This window comes from Charadrius vociferus, unplaced genomic scaffold, assembly GCF_000708025.1.
Source record: "Charadrius vociferus isolate BGI_N301 unplaced genomic scaffold, ASM70802v2 scaffold13, whole genome shotgun sequence".
Taxonomy (NCBI): domain Eukaryota; kingdom Metazoa; phylum Chordata; class Aves; order Charadriiformes; family Charadriidae; genus Charadrius; species Charadrius vociferus.
In genome coordinates, this window is record NW_009647763.1 from 2110582 (window position 1) to 2135283 (window position 24702).

General features: G+C 43.2%; 1 protein-coding gene across 1 annotated transcript in view; it reads left to right on the plus strand.

Annotated features, from left to right (window-relative positions):
- HECA (headcase homolog (Drosophila)) overlaps window positions 1-5478 on the plus strand; it is a 14789-nt gene extending 9311 nt beyond the window's left edge. The window contains exons 3-4 of the mRNA XM_009882338.1: window positions 2439-2593; window positions 5314-5478. Coding sequence (XP_009880640.1) covers window positions 2439-2593; window positions 5314-5478 — 320 coding nt within the window. The remainder of the gene's footprint in view (window positions 1-2438; window positions 2594-5313) is intronic.
- Window positions 5479-24702: the final 19224 nt, after the last annotated feature.

Consider the following 24702-nt stretch of genomic DNA (forward strand, 5'->3'; position numbering starts at 1 on the left):
AGGGAAACACATGGATGTGGGCTAGGATGAGTTTCAGCTCTTCCTGAAAGCTGTGCCCCAGACTGAGTGATCAGGGTGTTACACAGCAAAACGTGTCTGTCCTGCAGCCTGCCGGCAGCCAGCGTGGCTAAAATAAGTCAGACAAAGTATTCGTAGTTTGGTGTTCAGAACCATAGAATTATATGTTGAAAAGTGTTGGGAAGGCATTAATGAGACATATATTAACATTCAACTTTCCCTCCTTTCAATAAAATTTGTTATATTCCATGCATGGTCATAATATGTGTTATGTAACATTCCTTTGCTCAGCAAACTGTATTTTTTTTTTTTCTTTCCTTAAATCACTGTGCACTAAGTCACTAAACTGTATTCATGCTAACATTATCGTTTCTGTCTTGCCTAATGTACTTTAAGGAGAAAAAGTGATAGGCAAATATACCAGTTTAAAAAGCTCCAGGATAAACAGAATATACGTGTGTAAGATAACAATGCTTATTTGCTTTGGTGGGGTGGCATGCACATTGTGCTTGTGATTTTTACCAGTACTAATAGCTGGTTTAGTAATAGTGAAACTCATTGCTTGTTATCATTTGCCACTAAGAATGAAACTCTGCAATTTATTTTTTTTTTATTAATTGCTCCTTACCCATTGGAAGATACATCTGAAAAACTTGCTCAGACAAGATGGTGTGAATAATTAATTGTTAACATTTTTACCTCCTTGTCCTGGATAAAATGGCTTATTATCAGAAGTATTCTTTGAAATGAAATTAAGCTTGTAAGGTGCTGTTCCAGGGTGCTATTTTCTCTTCATTGCACAAAATCACTTCTTTTATTTCGGGCACGTTTAAGATATCAAGTGCCTCATTTCCTATATAGCAAGGATCCTAAAAATTAAGTTGTGGGGGAATGCAATGTTTTAATGTGCAGGAACTTAATGTGCAGGAACTTCAGCTGGGGAAAATTATTTTGTCTTCCCGCACAAGACAAAACTTCTGTGCATGGAATTATTTCAATGTCTCCAATCTCGAGTGTTCGCTTTAGGAACAGAGTTTGTTATATTTGCACTTTAGTCTCATCACATCACATTTTCTAGAGCTGAAAACACCAATTTGGAATAACTCAATTTTTACCAGCTCATGCTAGCAAGTTTATTTTGTATTTTTTTTTATACATACTTTAAGAAGAATCTGATTTTTCTTCTCATTGTTCTAAAATAGTTGGCTTAAAAAACAAAATAACTTAAAAACCAAACCATTAATTTTGAAACTGTCTGTTATGGACTAATCATAAATTGTTAATATTTTATTCCCTTTTATCTGGAAGAGGTGCAAGATGTGCGTGTTTATTAAATTACAGATTGTGAAGTGTTCAGTACTTTGCTAAAGAGCACAAATTGCAATCCAAAATAAACACATATCATATGCAGTCCTGTTTTGCAGCTGATCTGTAACTGCACTACTTCTTAGGTTTGTCTTATATAGCAGTGCAAAATGTGGTATATTACAGAATTAGTACTCTGTGTCAGCCCACTTTTAATAGCCAACTATTACACTACAAATTGATTCAGTTACTACAAATCGGGTGTAATCTAGATGCCAGCTCTTTGTAATTTGTGTAGAGTGTTTTGTTTTGTGTGAAATTTGCGTCTTGGATTTTGTATTGTTGAGGTTAGTCACATTTACATAGTGGAAATATTTAATTTTCAAGTCTGAGACGCTTGATTTTTATGGAAGTCGATAGAACTCAGGTTTTGAAAGTCACTGTGCATACAGAGCCTAATGTCACGATAGAGCTCTATAGACTCGTAGTTCTGAATGGCACGTTGAAGTCTGTGTCTGTGCAATGTGTAATGTTTTTAAATATACTTACTGTTAATGAAGGGTCAGGAAAAAGCACATGAAGGAAAGTTGCTGTTCTGGCTGTTACATTTTTCCATGAGAAATACTAGGGCCTTAGTTCCCTCTTTGCTGGAAGATTTTGGCAAGTTGTGAAATGAATCTGTACCCAGCTTGCTAATAAGCTTCAACACATCTCCACTTCTTCTGTCAGGTGGGGCTGAAGCTAGGGCAGCATCCTGGTTTTGGAGGCACTGTAGCTCATCATATGGCTTAACCTGGCATCTGCTGACTGAGCTTCAGCAACTCCTTTTATAAAATATTTTGCTAAGGTCTACCAGCACATGGAGGGAGGGAAGGTGGGCAAGGGTGATGACTAATTCCTCAGTTTTGCATCCGTGGAAAATAGCTTCAGTCAGGCCCTATGTATTTCTCATAGAGAAACTTTTTTTAATGTATCATTCACCCTCTTCTTTAAAAAGAAAAAAAATATAATAAGGTGTGATTTTTTACCAGTAAAGGGCAGATAACACATTGCAGGAAATGTCTGTTTTAATCTTCTGTTCTAGTCTCCTTAAGAAGTGTCTTTCCTGTCCACAGGAAGGCTTATGCACCTCTATGCTGTTTGTGTAGACTGCTTAGAAGGGGTTCACAAAATTATCTGCATTAAGTGCAAGTCCCGATGGGATGGAAGCTGGCATCAGCTGGGAACTATGTATACCTACGATATTCTGGCAGCATCTCCCTGTTGTCAGGTTAGTACCGTATGTAAATAAGAGTCATTAAGGTGAAATTCCAACTGGTGAGAAATAAAGCCAAGGTTTGTGTATCTCTTCTCCCTTCCCTTCTTCCATCCTTCTTTTCCAGCCTGTACCTATGAGTGCAATACAAGAAAGCTGACTGAGTCCCTGTCCTTTTGTCTTAACTTATGAGGCACAGTGGCCTATAGCTAGATAGAAGCCAATGCCATGGTCAGTGGTTAATAATTACATTTTCAAATAAAGCCCCTTTAAGTGCATCCACAATTAAATCTGCTGCTTGGCGTGATCCCTAGCAAGTATCTTTGGCATCACATGTAATTCCAGTGGTATTTTAGTAACAGTTGCACATTTTTTGCAGACGTTTTGTGCATTCAAGGTTCTTTTAGTTGCTTGAATTGTGTTTTATCATAAGATAATTGTAGCAAAAAAAGCCAAGGGAACGGAAAGGTCAAGAGAGTCTTTGTGCTTGGAGATTACCCAGCTCTCCTTAATCTCTGCTGTGACTGACTCAGGTGATGGTACTCCACCACAGCCTGAAGCAGATTGGTTTTCATTAAATGCTTACCTAATCTATGCCTTGGGTGAGAAAGATCCAAGGCCTGGGGTTAGTCCAGAGTAGACACGTGCTTGAGGCAGCGGGATCATCAGCATCCAAGAGAATTTTCCATGTGATGGGCAGAGCACTTCTGTTGTGCAGGTAGGCGTAGACAGCCATGGAAGAAGCATTTGTCTGGGCATGGCTCAGTGGTCCACTTGGGATGCTCAGGAGCAGGCTGTTGCCTTTGGACAGGCAGGTGGTGTTAGTGGGTTAGGACAGGAGCTTCGCAGAGATGCCCTCGTCCAAACTGTGATCACTTCATGTTAATGTGGGTGCTTAAGAGCAATCTAAAACACAGCTTTGTCAATATGCAAAATGCCATTTTATTTTAAATTTAACATATTTACCGAAACATGTTGCTCAAAAGACAAGTGGTGTTGCTGCTACTGCTTAAAATGGTTATAACTGAAGACAGAGATACTACCTCCAAATTTAGTACCTCTTGAGATTGTAACTTTTTTTAAAAAATGGGAATTTAAAGATAAAACACTGATGCTGACTTGCTAGCTCTGTAAAAGCCAGCAAATTTAAATCTGAATTGCTTCTGTTGAATGTACAAGACAAGAATTAAGGTCTCATTATACAAGAGCCTTAATTGTATGGTTAATGGACAGTGTGACAGTACATGGTAAGTAATAGAACTGACTATGAAATCATTAGCTGCAGTGACTGTGATTGCCAGATAATACACATTATTGTTTCACTGTGATTGTTACAGATGATTCTGTGCATACAGAGGAATGACATTTAAATATGGTATATAATTTAACTCCAAATTGCCTTGCTAATTTCTATTTTGAATAATTTCATACCTTATTTCAAAATATTTAATTATACATCAGAAATGTGCACGTAGGATAACGAATTGCAGCCACTATCAGGGTACTAGCAGATAGCTGATGGGCTGGACAGGAGCAAGGGGGAAAACAAGGCCTTGGTTAAGAAAATCACACAAATCCGTGCCCTATTAGATTGTATTTCTTCGAATTTCTGCTTTTCAAGCAGAGCAGATGGCCGTGGAGGTGATGGTTTGTTCCTTTTTGAGTCTTGTCTCAACAGTAATAGTACTGTAGTAATTCCTTCCTCTTCTCATCTCAGGAAAATTCCTTAAATCGATTGCCATAGAAAAACGTTTTTTGTTCTTTTCAGTGACGAGCTGAAGCTTTCATTAGCGTATTTGGCTGCGAGGTCAAGCTACGGTACAGCTCTGGCCCTGGCTGCTCATTTGCCACCTTTACTCTGAAACTCCTTTATGGTCTCAAATCCCTTCTGCTTCTCTTGAGTATTTCAAATGGCCTGCTGAGCTTTCCCACCGCCTGTTGCTTTCTTTACATCAAATGGGCTGGGTTTCTCAGCTAGCTTTCTTCTGAAGACTTACTTTTTTTTGTTACTGCTGAACATCAATAGCTCTGTCTGTCCTCACCCTTGACCTTTAATTATTTCTCATATCCACCCCGTTAATGTTGGTCCTGCCTCGGTTAGATTTTGTAGAATGGTTTGTGTGCTTGGAGTGATGTTTAGTTTGTATAACCTGATATGTATTATAAATGTTTAAATAGATACCTAAAGTGATACAATACCGTGCCATGCTGATAAAGTAGATCGAGTTATACATTTGTTAAACCGAAAGATTAAAATGCCGATATATTTCATAGACAGGTCATGTTCAAACGTCAGCCTAAGCGGTTGATTTGCATGGCACAAGTATAAAATTTCTCTCTTCTCTTCAGGGATTCATTTATGATTTATTGAGACAGTATTTCTTGTGCTGGGGATTCAAGAATTAGTTCAGAGATTAATCAACACAAAACAATTGTGTGTGTATATACACTTGGAAATTCTCTACCTCCTGTCAGTCAGGGTGGGAGGTAGCTGACTCTCCAGAATTTGGTGGTGGTATATCACGTGAAAAACATTGTGTACGCCCGTGAGTTACCAGTCCAGGTGAGTAATGTCCTTACCAGTACATCCCATTACTGCCAGTTTCCTGACTTACCCCCTCTCCTGCCAGGGAGGGCAGGGCAGGGGGCTGCCTGTGATGCTCTCTTTTTCATAGGTGAGGAGTGGAGGTAAATTTGGTTATTTCAAAAGGGTTTCTTTTGTTTGTTTTTTACAGGCTCGACTGAACTGTAAGCACTGTGGGAAGCCAGTAATAGATGTACGGATTGGCATGCAGTATTTCTCTGAGTACAGCAACGTCCAGCAGTGTCCTCACTGTGGAAATCTAGACTACCACTTCGTGAAGCCATTTTCTTCATTTAAAGTTTTGGAGGCTTATTGACGAAAGCTTTGCTTTAGTAATAGCTATTTTATGGGTATTTCAACTTTATTACATATCTTTTTATAGGATTCATTCTGTGATGAAATTTAATTTCTTTTCTAACTGAAAGAGCAGCTTCTTTGTCTGTGTACATATTAATATATGTATATGTATATATATATATGTTGTTAAAACCAGAATCCTCCTGACAAGATCTCTGTGAAGGTTGGAGGCAAGCTGATTTAATGGCCTTTGAATGTATCCCAAGTGTGGGGTAACGTTCAGCTAAAAATGATTTGGTTTTATTTTTTTTGTATAATTGTAATACAGTTTATAGGAAGGGTGTGGGGAGACATACAGGACAGAGAAATATGTCTGGTTGGAAAGTGGATAATTGTGTAGGGTTGTCATCCCTCCAGCTTGGTGGAAATGGGAAATACCGGGAAAGAAACCATCCTGTTAACGTTGAATTCATTTTGCCTTTTGCATCGGTTCTCACGGGCGCGGGAGCTGGCCCCGCGCTGCCAGTCGCCTCAGCAGACTTTCTTTCCGATTTCCCGAGATGGGGTAAACTAAGGTATCGTGACAAGTGAATGTAAATGTATGCCAGAAAATGCAATCTTGAAAAGAATTATTATTTTTTTGGCATAGCGTCTTCCTGCCGTGTGTGTTTGATGTGCGTTGCCCTCACTGACGGACCGTACGGTGCTTCCACCGAGGCTGCCGTGTGCCCAGCTGGGTCATCTGTTCATACCAAAACAAGCTGGAGATCTTAAAATGCTTTATTTAAAGGTGTTTCTTCACAGACATTTTAGGGAAGGAAGAGGCTGAGCGGAATGGAGATGTGTTTGTATATGTCTGCTGGGGCTGAGGCTTTGCTGCCTGCTGTGGGCTGGTGTGACTGGTGTGACTGGCGTGGAAGGAGGACCATGAAGTGGGATCTGGGCCATCAGACCTGTAAGAGCTGAGAGGTACTGAGTACAAAACATAGCATCGCTTTTTAAAACAATTAATTGCTGCACCTTTGTCTTTCAAAATTGCATTAAGTCCAGGATCTAAAAACTTGGAGACTTTTTAAGAAAGCAAACTTAGCTTATTTACTTTCTACATGCCTCTGCGCTGTACATAATAGACTATGCATTAGGCAGTGAATTTGTATGAAAGGGCTTGGCCCTGTAGACTCTGCATTTGTTGTTTCTTGGTTCCCATTTCTCCCATCCTTAAATAAAATTTTTAAAATAGGTCATTAATCTCTTGCTTGGTTTCTCAAGCCAGTTGAGATTTAGGGGAGGTTGGTTTGGTTTGTTTTTTTTTTTTGCTTTTCTCCGTAGTGTATTTATGGAGTGTTTGTCCACTTGAGAGGTGTGGGTTATGTTTCTGTTTACATGATGGGATTATTTTTTGTTTCTTCTGAAGTTTTTTTGTTTTCCCAAATTAGAATCTTTTTAAAGAGTATATCTGTTGAAGTCATGATATTGAAAATGGCCCTGATACTCTGCCACCCTGGGAAAGAAAACAAAAAAGTCAGAAGCCAAAAAAGCTTTTCATATGCTGGACTGAGAGTCATGCTTTCTGCTAAGTTAAGAAATTCATTTGCACATAAAACTCGAACTGAATATCCATGTTTCTTTGTTCATAAAAATGCCAAGTTCATGGTTTTATTTCCTGGCTGTCTTCACTGCGGAATTAGATCCTTTTAGCATTAGCCACTCTTCGAGTAATACTCAAGCTGCGCAGAGGGCTTATGTTGGCACAGATGACTTACTGAGTGGTAATGTCTGTAGAAGCCGGCCAGCTCACATTAATGGTGTTCACATCTGGACTGTCTATCTCGTACAGTTACACTGGTGATCCGCTGCTGGTCTGAAGGTTGCAGTGGCCTTCATCACGGGCACTGCTCTCCTTCTGTCCTTGCTCCTGTGCTTGGTTTTGGTCTGGAGCACATCCTTGGGGTTTTGTGCAGTTGTTCCCTGTTTGTGGCAGTTTTAGGAAAACCTCTTTCCTTTCTAGAGAGAATTATGGGAAGGAGCCTGGGAGACTTCTAACACTGTCCTGGCGTGGCTACCACAAACCAAGTTATACCGAGCCCAGTTGCAGTGGGACTCACACTGTAACCGTTGCCCGTAGGAGCGGGAGCTGGCCCAGGCACGCCTGGGCTGGAAGAAGATGTCTAGCAGATAAAACCTGGTCAGCTGTGCAGTGTAGACTTCCCTTACAGAGAACAATTTGAATTAACTTCTCAGGGGGGATGAGCCCTTTAGCTTCGATGATGCATTGAGCAACCTGATGGAGTTAGGGTGGCTAATGAGGCTTGGGGTTGTGTTGCCTGGCAGAACCAGACCAGAAAGGCAACGGCTAGACTGTTCCGGCGGCCTGAAATCACACAGCAAAGGCAAAGCTCCTGTAAATTAAAAGGATACATCTGTAACTGTAGCGTTTGGTCTTGAGTGCTAATCAGTCATGCCGTGAATCTAGGGTGTTAATTCCCACATAGGTGACATGGTGATGTGTACTCACTTTTTCATACACTCGGGAAGGGGAGGTGTCGCTGTACAATGCACATGGTAGGGGAGAAGTGGGATACTTGTTCATTTGCTTTCCTTAGGGTAGCTTAATTTATAATTCTGTTCTTTAAGTGCTTAGATGCCTCTCCAGACGTGTATGTGTGACAATCGAGAATGAGTAGACATGGAAAAAGGGAATTTGACCAGCCTCAAAAACACAAGCCTATGAAAGGTTGTACAGTAGATTCAAGTCAAAACCAAGAATGCAGCAGAGAAAATGAGAAGGGGAAAGCATATTTAAAGTCTTAACAATGCAAGGAGCTACGTACAAATCTATCCAAGAAAACAATTAATTTTTCCATCAGCTTTTCCATTTAATTCTGCTGCTGAGTGAGTCTTATCTATTGCTTGAGGAAATGCCTATTTTCTTGCAAAACACATCTCAACTGGAGGCTAGCAGCACATGTAGCACTATAAAAATGATCCTCGATGGAAACCAGCTGAGCTACAGAAAGATTCCTCTGAACTTTCACTCCAAAGTAAATTGCCCTTAATTTGCAGAGAATGCTTTCCCTGCTTCTTGCTGGTACTGAAAACTGGTCTTGAGTTACTGCAAAATGTGGTATTTTTTGTAACGTGCATCAGATTCCGTCAAGCAGTCAGGCCCGCCTGTTGGCCATGAGAATATCAGCTGGGCTTTGCCTAAGTAGAAGGGCTGAGGTAACTTCTTGGGGACCTAATGGCTACTTAAGAGGTTAAACTAGACTACGGTTGGTTTGCTGTCTGTCTTGACGAGCACTGGACGTAGTCATGAGCTTTTAAACGTGTCAAAAGGGAAATAATTTCCCTAGCTAGGGAGCTGCTTGTTTTACTTGTTTGGCTAAAATTTACTTGTCATTACCTTTCATTTTTCTGATGCTGTGTGTTCTTTTTAATCTGGCCTGTGGTCAGGTTAAATTCTGCCTGAAATATGTTTTGTAAACGAGAATAGAGTCCTCTGGATTTGGAGGTCCATTCTGCTCTTCTTAAGTGCACGATGCTCCTTGTAATAGTAATAGGAGTTGCATGTGCAAATGCTTTTCTTTCCAGTAGTTAACTCTTTTCCATAGGAGAGGCCTGCACTCAGATAGACTTCATATTTTGGATGTGTAAAAATTAATTCATCCATCAGTAGGATGTTTAAAAGTAAATTTTGATAACCACAACTAACACAATGGATGCCTTTTACATGCTGATGTGTAATTTGACATCTACCAAGGTCAACAGCCTGAAATTCTTGTTCTGTCTAATGCTGTGGAGTCATTAAAATTACAGTGTTTTATAGCCAGCCCATAGACTATCTATCCTATAGTCTATTTGCATTAACATTTCCAGTAGTGAGCAGTGTATTCATAATGAATTTAGTTGGGAAAATAGGGAATATTCCTTCAAGGGAGGCATCTAACCCAATTTCTTTCTTTTTTTTTTTTTTTTTTTTTTCCCATTGTACTCTTCATTTTGCTGTACCAGGTAATCGAGGACAAACATGTTGTTGTAAGGCCACTGGTGAGAAAACCCCTCAAAAGTATATTTGTCCATAAAGGTTTCTTGTTGAGACATTCTTGGATTGCACTTTTGCAGATGGAAGAATATGTACATAGCAAATGAATGTTGGTGAAATTAAAATAATTGGTTATGATATCATTTGCGTGTGTTGTTAGAGAATATTTTGTTGTGACTTCTCTGTATTAAAAAGTAATAAATACCAGACAGCTAACAGTGTGGGTTCTTCTTTCCCCCTTCTCTTGACTGGTTTCTTCCACCTGCTCTTTATAGAGAGACTTACACTAGTCACCTTAAATATTAAGGGGCACAGTGAAAACTGGTTTTCAGTGTCAGTTAAAACGGAGCTTTGATGTAGTCATTTTGGAGACTGCTATATGAAAAGGGGGTGTGATGTGTCCCCTTGCAAAACAGAAGTCCTGTTCACTTTGTTGACATTAGAAATGCTCCTCCTGCAGCGTAGTGTGTCCTGTGGGAGCTGTTTTGGGAACACCTGTGTGCTGTCCCGGCTGTTGCCGGTGGGGATGAATAGAGGATGGAGTGCTGAATCTTTCACTTCTGGTTGAGTCTGTTAATAGAAATATGCCCTCTGGTGCTTGAGAGATACCAGAAGGGCTTCTGTTGGGAAGGATGCAATACGGTAGCGCAAGGTGAAAGGGTTTCCCGTGTTACCACTGAACACTTAATCTCTTCCACCCCATTGCAGGGGAGGGAGACTCAAACCCTTGCTTCCTGCGTAAGGTTTTCGGCAGTCTGACTAATCATCTAATCATGCATTTTAGCAAACCTCGCTCCATATGCTTACAACATGATTTCTCAGCCTTTGCATATTACCACAGAAAAGTTCAGGAAGGATGTAAATGACCAAGGAAATCTGGACTTCGATAAGGTAAAGCAAATACTGCTGTGGGGGAAGGAGGGTCTGGCTCAAGAGAGATGAGGTGTGATTTAGAGGTTGGCAACACTCTCTAAAGACCTGGCTGTAGCTGTTCAGATTTGATTTTGGAAGCAGATACTGTGGCTGGCTTGAATAACCTTGAAGCTGAAAAAACGTGTTGTGTTAATTGTGAAAAGCACTCTGGATAGCTGCCTCTTAAAGTATGAAGATCTGTTTATGAGGTGGAAATGTAAATAAACTACCATCAAGTAATTGCAGGTGAACGCAGTGATTCCATATTGATCTCTTGCTGAAGGGATTGTAGGTCATGGTTTAAGCCTTAGGCCTATGGGGGCCTTAGGCCCTAAATGAGAACTAATATTTTGGGAAGACTGTTCCCCTAGCTTAATTACTGCAGCCTTGATCACTTTTAGGGTAGGCATATGGTACTGAGCACAAAACTGCAGAACTTCAGGTTTAATCTGCTGTGGTAATTACTGTGTTGCTAAAAGAAACTGAATAGCATTGTGAGAACATGGAGGAAAGAAAGAGCCACTGAAAAAAATATCTTGTCAAGCTGCTACATGATATAGTATGTAGTTAAAAAGGGGTGGCACAGGCAAATTGGGTTAGAAGCATGCCTGGGCTCATGTTCCTGCTGGAGGCATCCCTGATTGTATCAGGGGAGGGGGATGCATTATTCAGGCTGCATACGTGTGTGGGTGTGTGTACCTAAAAATACATGTCCAGGTTTCACACAGTTATATTCATATTTGTTTTCTATTCTGACAGTATTCTGTGAAACAACTTCTGTTCATTCTGATGTTAGTAAAACCTGGCCATACGAAAAAAAAAAAAGAAAAACTGCTTTCCTGTTACGGCTGCAACTGCTGTGCTTTGTCATTGACTTGGTACATTAGTAGATTTTGGCCTTAAATACGTGTATTAGTCACTGGCTTTCCTGCACATTTGCTTTATATTCAGTGATGTCCAACCGACACCGATGGGATGTGCAGAGAAACTACAGTGGCCGCAATAGCTCCTTAACCCACAGACCGCCTGATGCGACGCTCACATGAGCAAAGCTTGCAGGGCTGAACCAGCCGTGGTGGCATTCAGGAGTAGCTCTCACGCCATGTTGCAAGAAGAAATTTGCTCCTTCCTCCCATGAAGAAAAAGGTTTGCTTTTTCTAACAGACCTGCCTGGAGTGCTGTATATACAAGAGTTTACATCTGGCTCCATTATATAATGTAACCCTGAAGCTACTCCCTTTTGTTAAACATGCACTGCGCTTGTTTTCTTGTGAGAAGAACACGTGTGCAGATCACATACATCTTACTGCTTCTGTGTCCCATTTTCCTGGCTACATACTCATTTAACAAGCAGTTGAAAAAAATAAAAAGCTCCTACAGGATCTTTTCAAAATAAAAATCTCCCTGGTTATCCAGATAAGAGTTACAGAATAACAAATCAATGCTGCCTTTGTGTGATGCCTGCATGACTCTTACTAATACCAGAGTCATAACTGAGGAATGGAGTCTTTGGAGATAGAAGGTAATCTGGCCATAATATCAAGGAGGCTTAAATAATTATATAAATTGATGATTGCCAAATACTTCCACCTTTTTTTTTCTTTTTTTTTTTCTTTTTTTTTTCTTTTTTCCAGTGACTGAGCTTTTAAATGAGTTTGGCTCGGACCAAACTAATATCTTGTTTGGAAAGTCATTAATAGTAGGCTCAGTTTAATTGTCTGAGACTTGTTCTAAGAAACATCCCTGCCAGCCGACTGCTTGTATAATGGTCGCAAACCTCCCAATCCCCACATGACAAACTGATCCTTTCGTATTCGTTTGTTTAGGTAGCATCCTTCTATTGGCACAAGATGCAAGTACTAGTTGAGGATACTCCGTGGCTCTGAGTCGAGCTCTTCCTTTCTTGTGTATTCGATAAGAGCTGGATGCAGACAGCACCTCTGAAACCTGAGATGAGGAAGATCAAGAAATTGAATCAGAAACAAGTATCAACATTTTAATAACGAGGGAATATTTTCTTTAAAGCTTTGTTTAAATGATTGCTATGGTTACCAGCTCTGTAACCAGGATACTCCAGTTACACAAATAGTAATTGAGTTTAGCGTGCTTTTTAATCTCAATTTTCTGCCAAAGAATATATCGAGCTGCGTGGGAGTCTTTCCCCACCATCGGGCAGCCTTTCCATTTGGTGCGGTCAGTGCTGGTTTGGCTGCCTGGGCCGACGGCGGAGAGGGAGCAGGCTGCAGACCTTGGCATACAGCTGGGGAGGACATGGGAACCGCATAGTCGGTAGCAAAATACTGCCGAATTACTGGTGTAATTCACTGCTGAACGCGGTGCGGCAGCCAGGTCGCTTGGAGTAGAAGCCAAGCGCAGAGTAAAGGGGTGTTCCCTGTCAAAAGTTTTATGGCAGTTTTTCCTGATGTTTTTGTAAGCAGTCCTCACTTAAAAATTGGCAGGGCTTGTACCTTGTTGAATTTAAATTCCCATGGCTCTGGCTTGAAGAATCCCTGTTCTGCTTATTTACCTCTTCCCTCCCACCCATGCTGGGGCTGACGGGATGCTCACGTCCCAGGGAGGGGGGCATGGACCTGGCTCCTCCCAGGCCCACCGAGCTGCCTCTGCACCTCAGTGCTTGCAGGTACCAGAGGCAACACGGAGAGGCTGAAGCCAGCCCTGAGGAGGGCCAGCGTGGGTATGATTGAGCTGAATTATTTTGCCTCTGTGTTCTGCCTCCCTCACCTGTAACATGCTTGTGACCTGCTTCTGAGGGCTGTTTATCTTAAAGGTTTGCATGGAAAAGGAAGGACACTTAACTGCTTCAGCTGCTGCATGTCAATGGCATAACACCTGTTGTCCAGGGGAACTTAAAGCATCGCGAGCTTGCTCAAGTTCCCTGCGCCACACAGATGTCTCGTGAGGGTCCTTGCTTCATTACTCACGTGCTGGATGGAGATCGGCGAGGGCATACTGTTAGGGCTGTGATGTGACTGCTTAATGCGAGGCGTTGTGCCCATGGAGGTGGAGCAGCGGTGCAGCAGGTGGAGCAGGATCTCTCAGCCATCTTTCTGCTCTTTGGGAAGATCCTAATAGAAGTAGCCTTCAGGAGCTGCCTGTCTGTAGCTGGAACAAATGAGAAAGGAGTAGCTTGCAGCAGAGCCGAGAAGCCAAGCCAGGATTTTGGCAATGTAGCTGTCCTCTGTCTCCTGAAGTCCGTGGACATGGTGATGTGCCTGTTTATGCCCGAAGAAGATCTGTACTAGTGCTCCAGATAACTGCTGGACATCAGAAATTCAGAGTACAGGTATTGCTGGGAACAAGTGCTGTACAAATTAGTCTAGTCATGTGTTTGGCGGATCTCATTAACCAGGAATTCTTAGTAAGAATTATAATATTCTTATTAATGAGGAATTACCCTCTAAATCCCTTTCACAGGAAGAAAAGAACCAGAAATCTGACTCATGTATTTGGCTGAAGGCTGAAGACATGAAAGAGGTGATGGGAGAATTAACATTTGACTTCTCCTCTGGAGAGTGCACAGCAGAGCATGGTTGGAGGGAGGAATGTCCTGACACAACAGACTGTTGGAAAGGCGGAATTAGTATTTTGGTGAAGATGGGGAGAGCTTCAATCACGGTGTTTGATGACTAGTTTAGTTTACTTGCAATTTAAAATTTGGCTTGGGAGAAACTGGTGTCATGTACAAAGGGCTTCCTTTGGTCTCTCTCTTGTCATTACTGTCGCTGGAGCCGGTAGGAGTTAAGACCTGTAGCACTGGGCACAGCCCGGTGCAAGAACTCTTTGAGTGGGGAGTCTGGGTTGCACTCGGCTTTTGCTGAAGATCATGTCTGCGCGCTGGCGCTCTCCTCCGTGGGGAGGTTTGTTATTTGTGTGGATTTTGGCATGCTCCCTGTCTGACCTTCTCTGATGAAAATGTGCTGGCAGGAGAGGAGCGCTGGGGAGCCCAGCCCCGTTCTGCTCCTGGGCTGAGAGCACGGCTGCCCCGTTGTCCCTTCACCGCTCGGCTGCCACCTCTGTGCAAACACACACCTCCACCTAAAGCAGCTGGACTTTCCAGGCCAGATTATTATTGAATCCCCTGGATTCAGCTGCTGATTAGAGGAAACGTAGTTTTGTGAGCCAAGCCAGAGAGAGAGCGGGCCGAATTTTAAAGTGGGTGTGTATAATCTTCAGAAAAAGTACTGTGTAATGGTGAACTCTTATTTTCTTCTGATTGTTTTGACAGAGGTCAGGGCATGATAAACACGCATGCAAGAACTTGCACTGGTTTAACTGCATCAGTTTGAAAATGGATAGGCATGAACAAGACTCAGAAATGTCTGTATTGCACTTTCGAAAACCTATAATGTGGTACTGAAGACCTCAAAATAAACCTGACTTTCCTCCATAGTCCTGTCGCTCCCTCTGACTGCTGTAGGCACAGTGGAAGATATTTCAGAGAGGCTTTTGAGTTCTGGAGTCAGTAGTGTGAGGGCACAAACCTTGTGAACTCCATCATAGTGTCTTAACCTTGCCCTTGGCTTTTCAGACCAGGTAGTAGACACTTCACAAGTCTTAGCAGTTAAGGAGTTAATCATCAGCTGTGACTGTGACTCTTAGCTAAGTTGTTTCACAGAAGTTTTTAAAACAAAATTGCGTATCCAACAGACTTCAAAATGGTTGTCACACATTTATTGTTCAGACTTTGCTGGTTGGAGCACCCCTGGGAGATGCCCTGTGGGGTATGTTTCTGTTCAGTATTTTTACAAATGATCGGGATGAAGGAGTTCAATGCACCATTAGCAAGATTGCTGATAATACCAAGCCAGGAGGTGCTGTTGACTCTTTCAAGGCATGAGAGGCCTTGCAGAGCGAGCTGCATAGATTGGAGCACTGGGCAATGATTAATGGGATGAAATTTAACAAGTCCAAATGCTGGATCCTGCACCAAGGATGGAGTAACACCGGGCACAAGTATAAATTGGGAGAGGAGTGGCTGGAGAGCAGCCCTGCAGAAAGGGATCTGGGGGTGCTGGTTGAGAGCAGGCTCAGTAAGGGTCAGCAGCGTGACCTGGCAGCCAAGAGGGCAAACTGCATCCTGGGGTGCATCAAACACAGCATAACCAGCTGGTCAAAGGAGATCATTATCCTGCTGTATTCAGCATTGAAGCAGCCTCACCTGTGTGCAGTTCTGGGCCCCGTCATTTAAGAAGGATGTGAAGGTCCTTGAATACGTCCAGAGGAGGGGAACAAAGCTGGTGGAAGGGCTGGAAGGCATGTCCTGTGAGGAGCGGCTAAGGGCTTGGGGCTTGTCTAGTTTGGAGAAAAGGAGGCTGAGGGGTGACCTCATTGCTCTCTACAGCTTCCTGAGGAGGGGAAGTGGAGAGGGAGGTGCTGAGATCTTCTCCCTGGAGTTCAGTGACAGGATGCTTGGGAATGGTGCAAAGCTGTGCCAGGGAAGGTTTAGACTGGACATTAGGAAGCATTTCTTTACTGAGAGGGTGGTCAAACACTGGAACAGGCTTCCTAGAGAGGTGGTCAATGACCTGAGCCTGTCAGTGTTTAAGAAGCATTTGGACAATGCCCTTAATAATATACTTTAACTTGTGGTCAGGCAGTTGGACTAGATGATCATTGGTAGGTCCCTTCCAACTGAAATAGTCTAGTCTAGTCTAGTCCAGGGCAGCTTCTCAGTCGTAGGCTTGTATGACGAGACAAAATGTCTTTACAAGACTGACTTAAGCTTCTTAACCTTTAAGGATTAGAAAAGACTTTTGTTTGTTTTGTTTTCTGCGGTTGAATGTAACACGGATGGGTGTGCTTTAACCAAGTTCTTGTGGTGCTGCATTTTTCTTTTTATTAATCCTTGTAACATTTTGCCTGTCAAGTAGGAACAGTACATGTGGAAAGTTCATACACCTGTGTAAATGTTATTGTTAACAATTACTGCTCTGCTGAGGACTCTGAAAGATTTGCCAAAGCCTCTGGAGAAGAACTTCATCAAGCGTTGGAACCTGAGCTTATGGGAGGTAGGGGCCAAATAGCTGATGCTGTGTCACACATCCCATTGGAGCTGCAGCTGCAGAGGGGTGAGGATTTCATATTCCCCGTGCACCTGAATGAACCCACCTGTTTGCCAATGGTTGCTCCTCTACTCAGCTGGCACAGCTGCCTATGTAATCATCCTACAAGCAAAGCCAGGTCAAAATGATCTGGTTTGCTTGAACATTTTCCTAACTAAATCTAAAGCTGCCTGACACTTTTTCACCAGGCTGTGTTAGGAAACGATCACATATCATCATAGAATCGTCTATGTTGGAACAGACCTTTAAGATCATTGAGTCCAACCATCAGCCTAACACTGCCAAAACCACCACTAAACCATACCTCTAAGCTCCACGTCTACCCATCTTTTAAATACCTCCAGGGATGGCAATTCCACCACTTCCCTGGGCAGCCTGTTCCAATGTTTGATAATCCTTTCAGTGAAGAAACTTTTCCTAATACCCAATCTAAACCTGCCCTGGTACAACACAAGGCCATTTCCTCTTGTCCTACTGCTTGTTACTTGGGAGAAGAGACCGACCCCCACCTCGCTACAACCTCCTTTCAGGTAGCTGTAGAGAGCGATAAGGTCTCCCCTCAGCCTCCTGTTCTCCAGGCTGAACAACCCCAGTTCCCTCAGCCGTTCCGCATAAGACTTGTTCTCCAGACCCCTCAATGAGCTGGGAAGCTGGCAAGGGTTAAGCTGTGGTGGAGTTCATGGTGAGGTACTGGGAAGACTGGAGGATGAATGGGAAGTGGTGGCTCCTTCGCTTGGATAGCAGCAGTTTGAAGAGACATGGAATGTGCTGCTGCAGTTAAGCATGTACGTGGGCTCTCTTTTCATGAAATAAGGGTGTCCCATGTCATCTTAACAGAAGAAGAGCTGGGTTTGTTGAGCTTGGAGAAAGCTCGGGGGGAATGAATTGTTGTCTTCAACTACTGATGGGAGGCTATGGAGAAGACAGTGGTGCACTGTGGCAAGGCGAGAGGCCAAGGACATGGGCTGCACCAAGGAAGATTAGATAGAAAGAAAAAATATTCATTGTGAAGGTAATCAAACAGGAGAATAAGTACCCAGAGATGTGCAATCTCTGTCCTTGGAAATATTCAAAACTGACAGGACCTGAACAACCTGATGTAATTTCAAAATCAGTCCTGCTTCCCTTAGGAAGGCGAGGTGACATCTAGACGTCCCTACCAACATAAAGTATTCTATGATAGTAATATTTATGGTGTTTTAAATTAGATTAAAACAATTAATCTTACTGAGAAGTAAATGTTGCTTGTACTCAAAATAACTTACAACCATGTTCACTAACCAAATTTTACATGCAGGAATATGAGGCAGAAATGTCATTCATTTGTCCGAGACACAGGGTCCCAAGAGCAGGGATTATAATGCAAAAATTGCAGAGGTTTCAGGTGCACAACCTGGTGTCGGCATTGTATGTCTACCTCTGCTATCTACCAGTGCGGATGGGATTCTCCAGGGTGCAGTAAGAATCCCAGCTCCTCCCTGGGGAAGAAGAGTACCAAGTGGAGCAGCGATGTTGCAGTGGGTCCCTGCAGCTGTGGTGTTACAAAGCTTACACCATTAAAATGCCTTACTACAGCTCTGCAGGTCTATGCACTTCACAGCTATAATAGAACATTCTACATGATATGATATGTTACATTAATACATCATTAAGATGGTAGTATGGCGTATGTTAATTCACCAGTAACTCTGGATGAAGCTGTGTTCCATCAAGAATCTTTATTGGTATGTGTATAATAGAGACATAGAAATAGATAATTGCAAACATAATATGCCAAAAATGTGGAAGACCTGTGTGGGGTAACGGCAGCCACTGTTCTGCACACACAAGGTAAATGCAATCATTTATAGAAGTTCATTCTCCTTTCTGGGGAGCCAGCTGAATTTATAATGCTGTTGTGTACCATGCTTGTAAATTGCAGTTATTTTAATCTGTATTTTAAAGTGTTGTGGGTGTATTTAATGATGCAGAAAATGAGAGGTGAAGAGGAATGAGTTGACCGAGGCAGGTACAGAGAACTGCTGCTGAGTAAGGCATCTCTTGTGGTGGCAGGTCCATCTATTCCTGACCTTATGTCAAGCTGCTATTTCTGTTGCCAAGACTCTTCTGAACAGACTTTCTAGCTGTACAGAATAACACCAGTCAAAAGTGTGGTTTTGTCTAGAAGCACAAACTTAAAACTAAAACTGTCTCCAGTTGATGTAATTCAGATGTGACCCTGAATTTCAGGAGGTAACACTGCATTACCAACCCACCAAAAAAGGCTGCTTCTAATAAAAATGACACGGACCACATTGGTTTTTTCCTTTCTTTGAAACAAATGCCTGATTTTCTTTACATTACATCCAGCCTCCAGTGTAACAGAAAGATGAGTCTTTCGTGTTGTGTTGTGGGATGCTGTGGTCTATAGACATTGATTTAATAACATTTTGTAGTACAATAAGCAAAGAAAGAAAGAAACTCGGTACATTCATATTGCTGAGGGAATTTGCCAATTAGGATCTACCAGAATGACTGGGAGCAGAGAATGATCCCTGAAGCTGGAGCGGCCACCTTGCTGCTGGCACATGACCTGTTCTTGTGTGTGAGAACACAGGGTGTCCGTATGGAAGCGCCAGAGCTTTCATATTCTTTGTGAGCAGAAAATGTAACGCACAGTTCGAAACACTGGAGCTCGTCATTATCGTCATGTGTTGGGTATTGTGTCTTCCCCCTCTTTTATGTAGAGGGTCAGAATGAGATTTAAAATACAACTTTTCAAATTCTGTTTTCAGTTGAGGAGGCGTCTGCTAAAATAGTCAATGGAAAGGCTACCATTAACTCTGAGAACAGCATTATGCTCCAGAGTTAGCATCCAAATGTGTGGATTCCTTTACGAGCAAAGGATGGGTGAAATTCAATTAGCAGTTATTGTGACCAGAATTCAGGTCAGGGTTTTATGAGATACTGTCACAAAAAAAAAAAAAACCCAAAAAAACCCCCCAACTGGATCACTGCAATGATCTGAGTTAAAATTAGCTCTTCTTGGTGGTGGTGGTGGGGTATTTTTAACTTGAATCATTTGAGCGACCCAGTTCAAGCGCAGCCACTCAGCAGCATGCTGGCGAGGGCAGTGGGTGCAGCATGTGGGTGGGAGCGATGCCTTGAACGGTGGGACGGGGGAAGGAGCTGTAAGTCATGTTACTGCTGGAGCTGGCATTTTATTTTTAATTCTGTGGAAACTGGTGGAAAAACCCGGGAAGAGGTAGCTGAGTAACATGATGACTAGCACAACTTGACTCTCCCCTTGGGACTTGCTTAAGGTTTTTTCCGTGTACGATTGCTGCAACACTGGAGGTGTTCAGCTTGCGACTGTGTTTTGCAGAAACTGAACTAGGTGGCAGTTTGTAGGCTGAAGCTTTCTGGTGTCAGCTGTAGGGCACCGGGACTGCCTAAACTGAGAAAACAGGAATTCCAGAAAAAACGGTGAATCTCAGCAAATGCTGATTTTTAAAAAGCTATTGCTTCCATTGTTGTTGGTTTTAGTTATACCCTCCAAAGGGATGGATTGAAAAGGGGACTGAGCATCACAGTATCTGACTTTAATGTTGCTGACACCTGGCAAATCATGGAATGCTAAAGCTAGGAGGGACCTTGAGAGGTTCCCTGTCTGGTTGAGGTCTGGCGTGTGCCTGTGCCTGTGTGCCCAAGTCGCACAAGCCAGCTCTCCCAGCCCTGTTATCGTTTTGGTAAGGTGCCCGGCCCTGTGTCCACAGCAGGCCCCACTGAGCTGGCACATGCTGATGGGACCTCAGAGGCCTCTCCAGTCCCCTGGTGCCTAGATCATAACCATTTCTTTAATGAGTCCACAGTGTTGTGTAGCACACCTTTTCCCTCTGGGCTGCAAAGGCAGATGCTGCCAGAGACTGCCATTCGAGGTAGCTTTTTTTGCCTAGAATACTGCCCAGCTTTGCAAACTGGAAGTGGTGTGACACAAGAGTGATCTGCCAGAGAAGATCTTCATGGCGTGAGTGTTACTGATGTGCAGGGGCACATGGATGCTCATAAGCCCTTGGCTCCTCTCAGCTTCTGCACTGAGTGAAGCACTAGCACCCCAACCCCGCAGTAAGCCATTTTTGGGAGCCACATCAGCAAAAAAATTGTGGGTTTTTTTACTTTTGCAAGCTTGGTTTTCTACCAGGTTAAACCCCAAACCAGCCTACAGCTGGCTCAGAGGGGTGCCAGTACCCAAATAGGAGAGGAGGCTGTGATACGCAGCAGAAGAGGGGGAAGGAGGACTCCTTCAGTAGTAGATAGTCTTTAAAAGCCTAAAAATTACCTGCTGCTCTCACCAGTCATCCATCTGGTCCTGTATTCTGTCTCTGGCTGTGGCAATAGGATGATCACACTTTAGGTATTGCTGCAATGAAGTAGTAAGTGAGCAGGGTTTTGGTACACCTGAGCTGACCTAGTAGCTTGCTGCTGCCAGAAAGACTATTCCCACTTTATCCAGCACTTGAACATGCTGGAAAATAGTCCTTTTTTCCATAGTTGGATTACTTTCTGTTTGGCTACTTCACCAGAGAGCCTGACAAGCGCCAGAGCTGGCGCAGAGGAGGGTCTGCAGAGCCGTAAGCCGGTGAGAGGAGCAGGACCCTCCTCGCTGGGGAGACAGAGAGTGGTTGCAGCACCTCAAATGGTTTTGTCAGCCCTGACCTAGATCTCGTGTGAAATGAAACCTGAATCTAATCATATTTTGTTCTATTTTTAACAAGGACTATCCAGCAAGTTACAGCGAGCAGAACAGGTTTAGACCCGCCATTGGGTGGGAGAAGTGTGAGAAAGAGCGAAGAGCTGCAGGAAGTGGGAGAAGTGGTTGAAGAAATGGTGCTCTGCCTTTCATCCTTTCTGAGGAGAGGATGTGAGCTGGAGCACTGCAGCACTGGGTGTTTGGATGAGCTGCAAAGCAGGGGCTGTGGCCACTTGTGGTGAGTAAAGATCGCTTTTTTGGAACATTTCCTAAAAAATGCAATGCGTTGGCCAAATTCTAATTGAGTAAATCCATTTTGTCTCTCTCAGAGCCCCTGAAGTATTGGCTCGGTAAAATGTTGGCTTCATAGGAACAGAGGGCTTGCTAATGACCCAGTAATTCAGCCCCTTGGATGGGATTCTCACTGGATGTCAGTGTGTGGAGCTCAGCTGGCTCCAAAGGAGCTACTCTGATTTACACCTGCGAAGAGCTGGACCTTTATTTTCTGCTGATGGCAGTGCCAGAATTGTCAGGGCAAGGTACAAAAAATAAGCAATTAGGGAATAAACTGGTCATTGAAAAGGTTTCTTTCTATTACCAGACAGTTACTGGTTGGATTCTGCTCTGAAGTTTTATACCTAGTGAAAGCCTCTGCTCTAACTCTGTATTTCTGCAGTGTATTGCTGTTGTGTTACAACCCATAGCAGGTGGCCCGCAGCTCAAAGTGGAGTCATAAGTAATTCTTTAACATTTATAGCTTGAAAAGCATTTTGGGATCACCCTAAAGGCACTTTCTGTGGTGTATTTTGATAATCAGTGTATAAAATGATTCATGCAAATAAGAGGGCTTCCTGAACATCCTTTTTCCCCCCTTTTTTTCTTTTTTTTTTTTTTTCCCCAGAAAAAAAGGAATATTCTACTAATACATAACTTATTTTCTTGATCAGTGAACATGAGATATTTTCTTCATCTCTTCTTTGTCTCAAGGCTCATGGCCACAAGGGGCAACATCTTAGCTCAACTTTAGGATCCCTTTTTGTGCTGAGCGCAGAGTGTTTTGCTAAGGCTGCCTTCCTGTCAGGCTGGATTGCAGGTATTTCATCTGCACCTCAAAGCTTGAGCCTACTAACTTTGACAGAGACAGACTTGCACTTAAGCCTTTCCCTTTTATTCTTTACAGAAAAAAAATATTTTCAATGGGATAAACAAAGTAACCTCAAATCACAGATGCATGAAGGGAGAAAAAAGCCAGGATCCAAATACAGGGAAATGTGAAGCTTTTCCCAGTCTTCTAATCAGAGCTGCAAGCAGTTATGACAGGGAAGAAGGATGATGTGGCTGTTCCCTCCTTGTGAGACATCCTTATGGGACACAGAGCACATGCCTCATTAGGCAACATGAATGGGTATATATGCATGTCTTTGTTGCATCCTCAGGGTAAATCCAGGACTGCCCCAGCCTGGATGCATCACTTCAGTTGCTCTGTCTGGGCATGCTTATTTTATGTGGCTCCCTTGAGTAGGAGCAAAGAGCAAAGAGCATTCCCTTTACACCCTTGTCCATACACATGTGACGTAGATATTGTAAAATACACTTTTCTGGGCTTATTTCTGAACCACTACCTCTTTTGGCTTTTTATATGCCCTTTCTTTCAGACCATCTCCACATAGAAGGAGTGTGGAAGCTACTTTGCTGATGTAGAAAATTGCTCCCAAATGGCATACGTCCTGGCATCTTTCTTTGCCACCCCTCTCCCAAGGTCAGGACTGAAATGTAAGGACCTCTGCTGCTCCTCGCCGTGCCTGCGGACGGGGAGCTGACCCATGGTTTTTTCAGCTATCTGTGGCCCACAAGCAATTACCGCTTGACTTGTTGTGTTGGGTCAAATGCGATGAGTGGCTGGGGCTGCAGGGCGACCTGAGCTGTCAGCCATGTGAAGTTGTGAGCCAGTGGGGACTGCGGATGTTGACATTTCTGGGTTTCCCTGGGGTTTGAGCGCTGGCCCAGCACTGTCCTGCCACAGCCACAACCACCGTCTTCTCCTGCATCTTTGAAAGGGATGTCATAAGTCTTTTCTAAGTAGAAAAACCAGCATTGCACAGTAGTGAACAACGTTAGTGCAAAAAATTCAGGGGACGGGGAGACTGCCAGCACAGCAAACATCCTTTCTCTATGTCTGCCTTTCTCTGTCCTCCCAACTCCCTCATCCAACTGGCACACGCTGCATTGCTGGGCAGGCTGGCTGGAGGGCAGGGTTGTCTCCATCCCTTATGCTTCCCCCTTGGCCCAGCAAAGGTCATGGGTGAACGTTAGTATGAACAGCAGTGCAGGGGTAGTGTGTGGGCCCAGGAGAGGAACGAGTCCTGCTGCCATTTCCTAATAAAGTAAAAAGAAAAGTCTAAATTCAGTACGGATGAGCGCGATGATGTTCATTGCAAAGGGAGACAGGTGGTGTGAATCTGGTCGGCTGCATATGTGGTTGGTTGCTATCTGATTGACAAAGCGAATCTAAAGATGACGGTAATAGTGAAGCCCAGAATGAAAGTTTCACTGTATTTTACCATACGTCCTTGTTCTGGGTCACTTGCACTGTTACTGCAGTTCTGTCATCTGGATTGTATATTCCATGCCTGCCTCTACTTCTGTTCAGTTTTGTGGGAAAAGTTAAGCTGAAACAGATCAGCTGTTTCTTGCTAATCCCTCATCAACAAGATTTATCATTACTGTGGTCTGCCACAGGGATCAGAAATTAGGTGAGAGGGTCATGTTAGCATCATGGATGTGATTTTAGCTGTCATCATGAAAATCCTCTCACATCTGGATGAATTCTGGGCTATTTAAAAATATTGTGTTTTACATGTTCAGCGGGGGAGCTGTTAAATTTTTGGGGTGACAAAGGACAGACATGAAGAAAGGGACTTGCAACTTTTGCAAATAAAGGCTGTTGCTGGTTCAGAAGCACCACAGCAATGAATGGTTTTAGTAAGGAAGATATAGCTACCATCACCACCTTTCCTCACCCCCAAATCTGTGCCTGGTGGTATAGGAATAACTGTGTGAAATAAAAGCAAGACTGAAGGGAACCACAGTACACACCAGGACTGGTGAGACCGGCAGTATCAGTAGGAGAATGAGGATAAGGATGAACAGCAGGGAAGATGCATGTGTCCCTACTGCTTACTGCTTCTGAATGATCACAGAAGTGCGCTGGGTTTCTGTGTCTTGAGTGTGGAGGTTCCTGAGGGATGTGCAGCAGAGCTGATGGGCAGACTGCAATCCCAAAGGCTTTTTATGAAGACACTGCTACTGTGCAGAGGCAGCTTTTGTATTGGATACCAGTACAGGAAGAGAGTAAGAGGAGGCCAGCAATTAATGTTGAAGAAGAATGAGAGAAAGTAGGTTAACACGCAGAAATCTGTGATGGTGATGGTGCTTTAAAATGCCAGTCTGATGCAATGGATGACGAAGAGATGGATA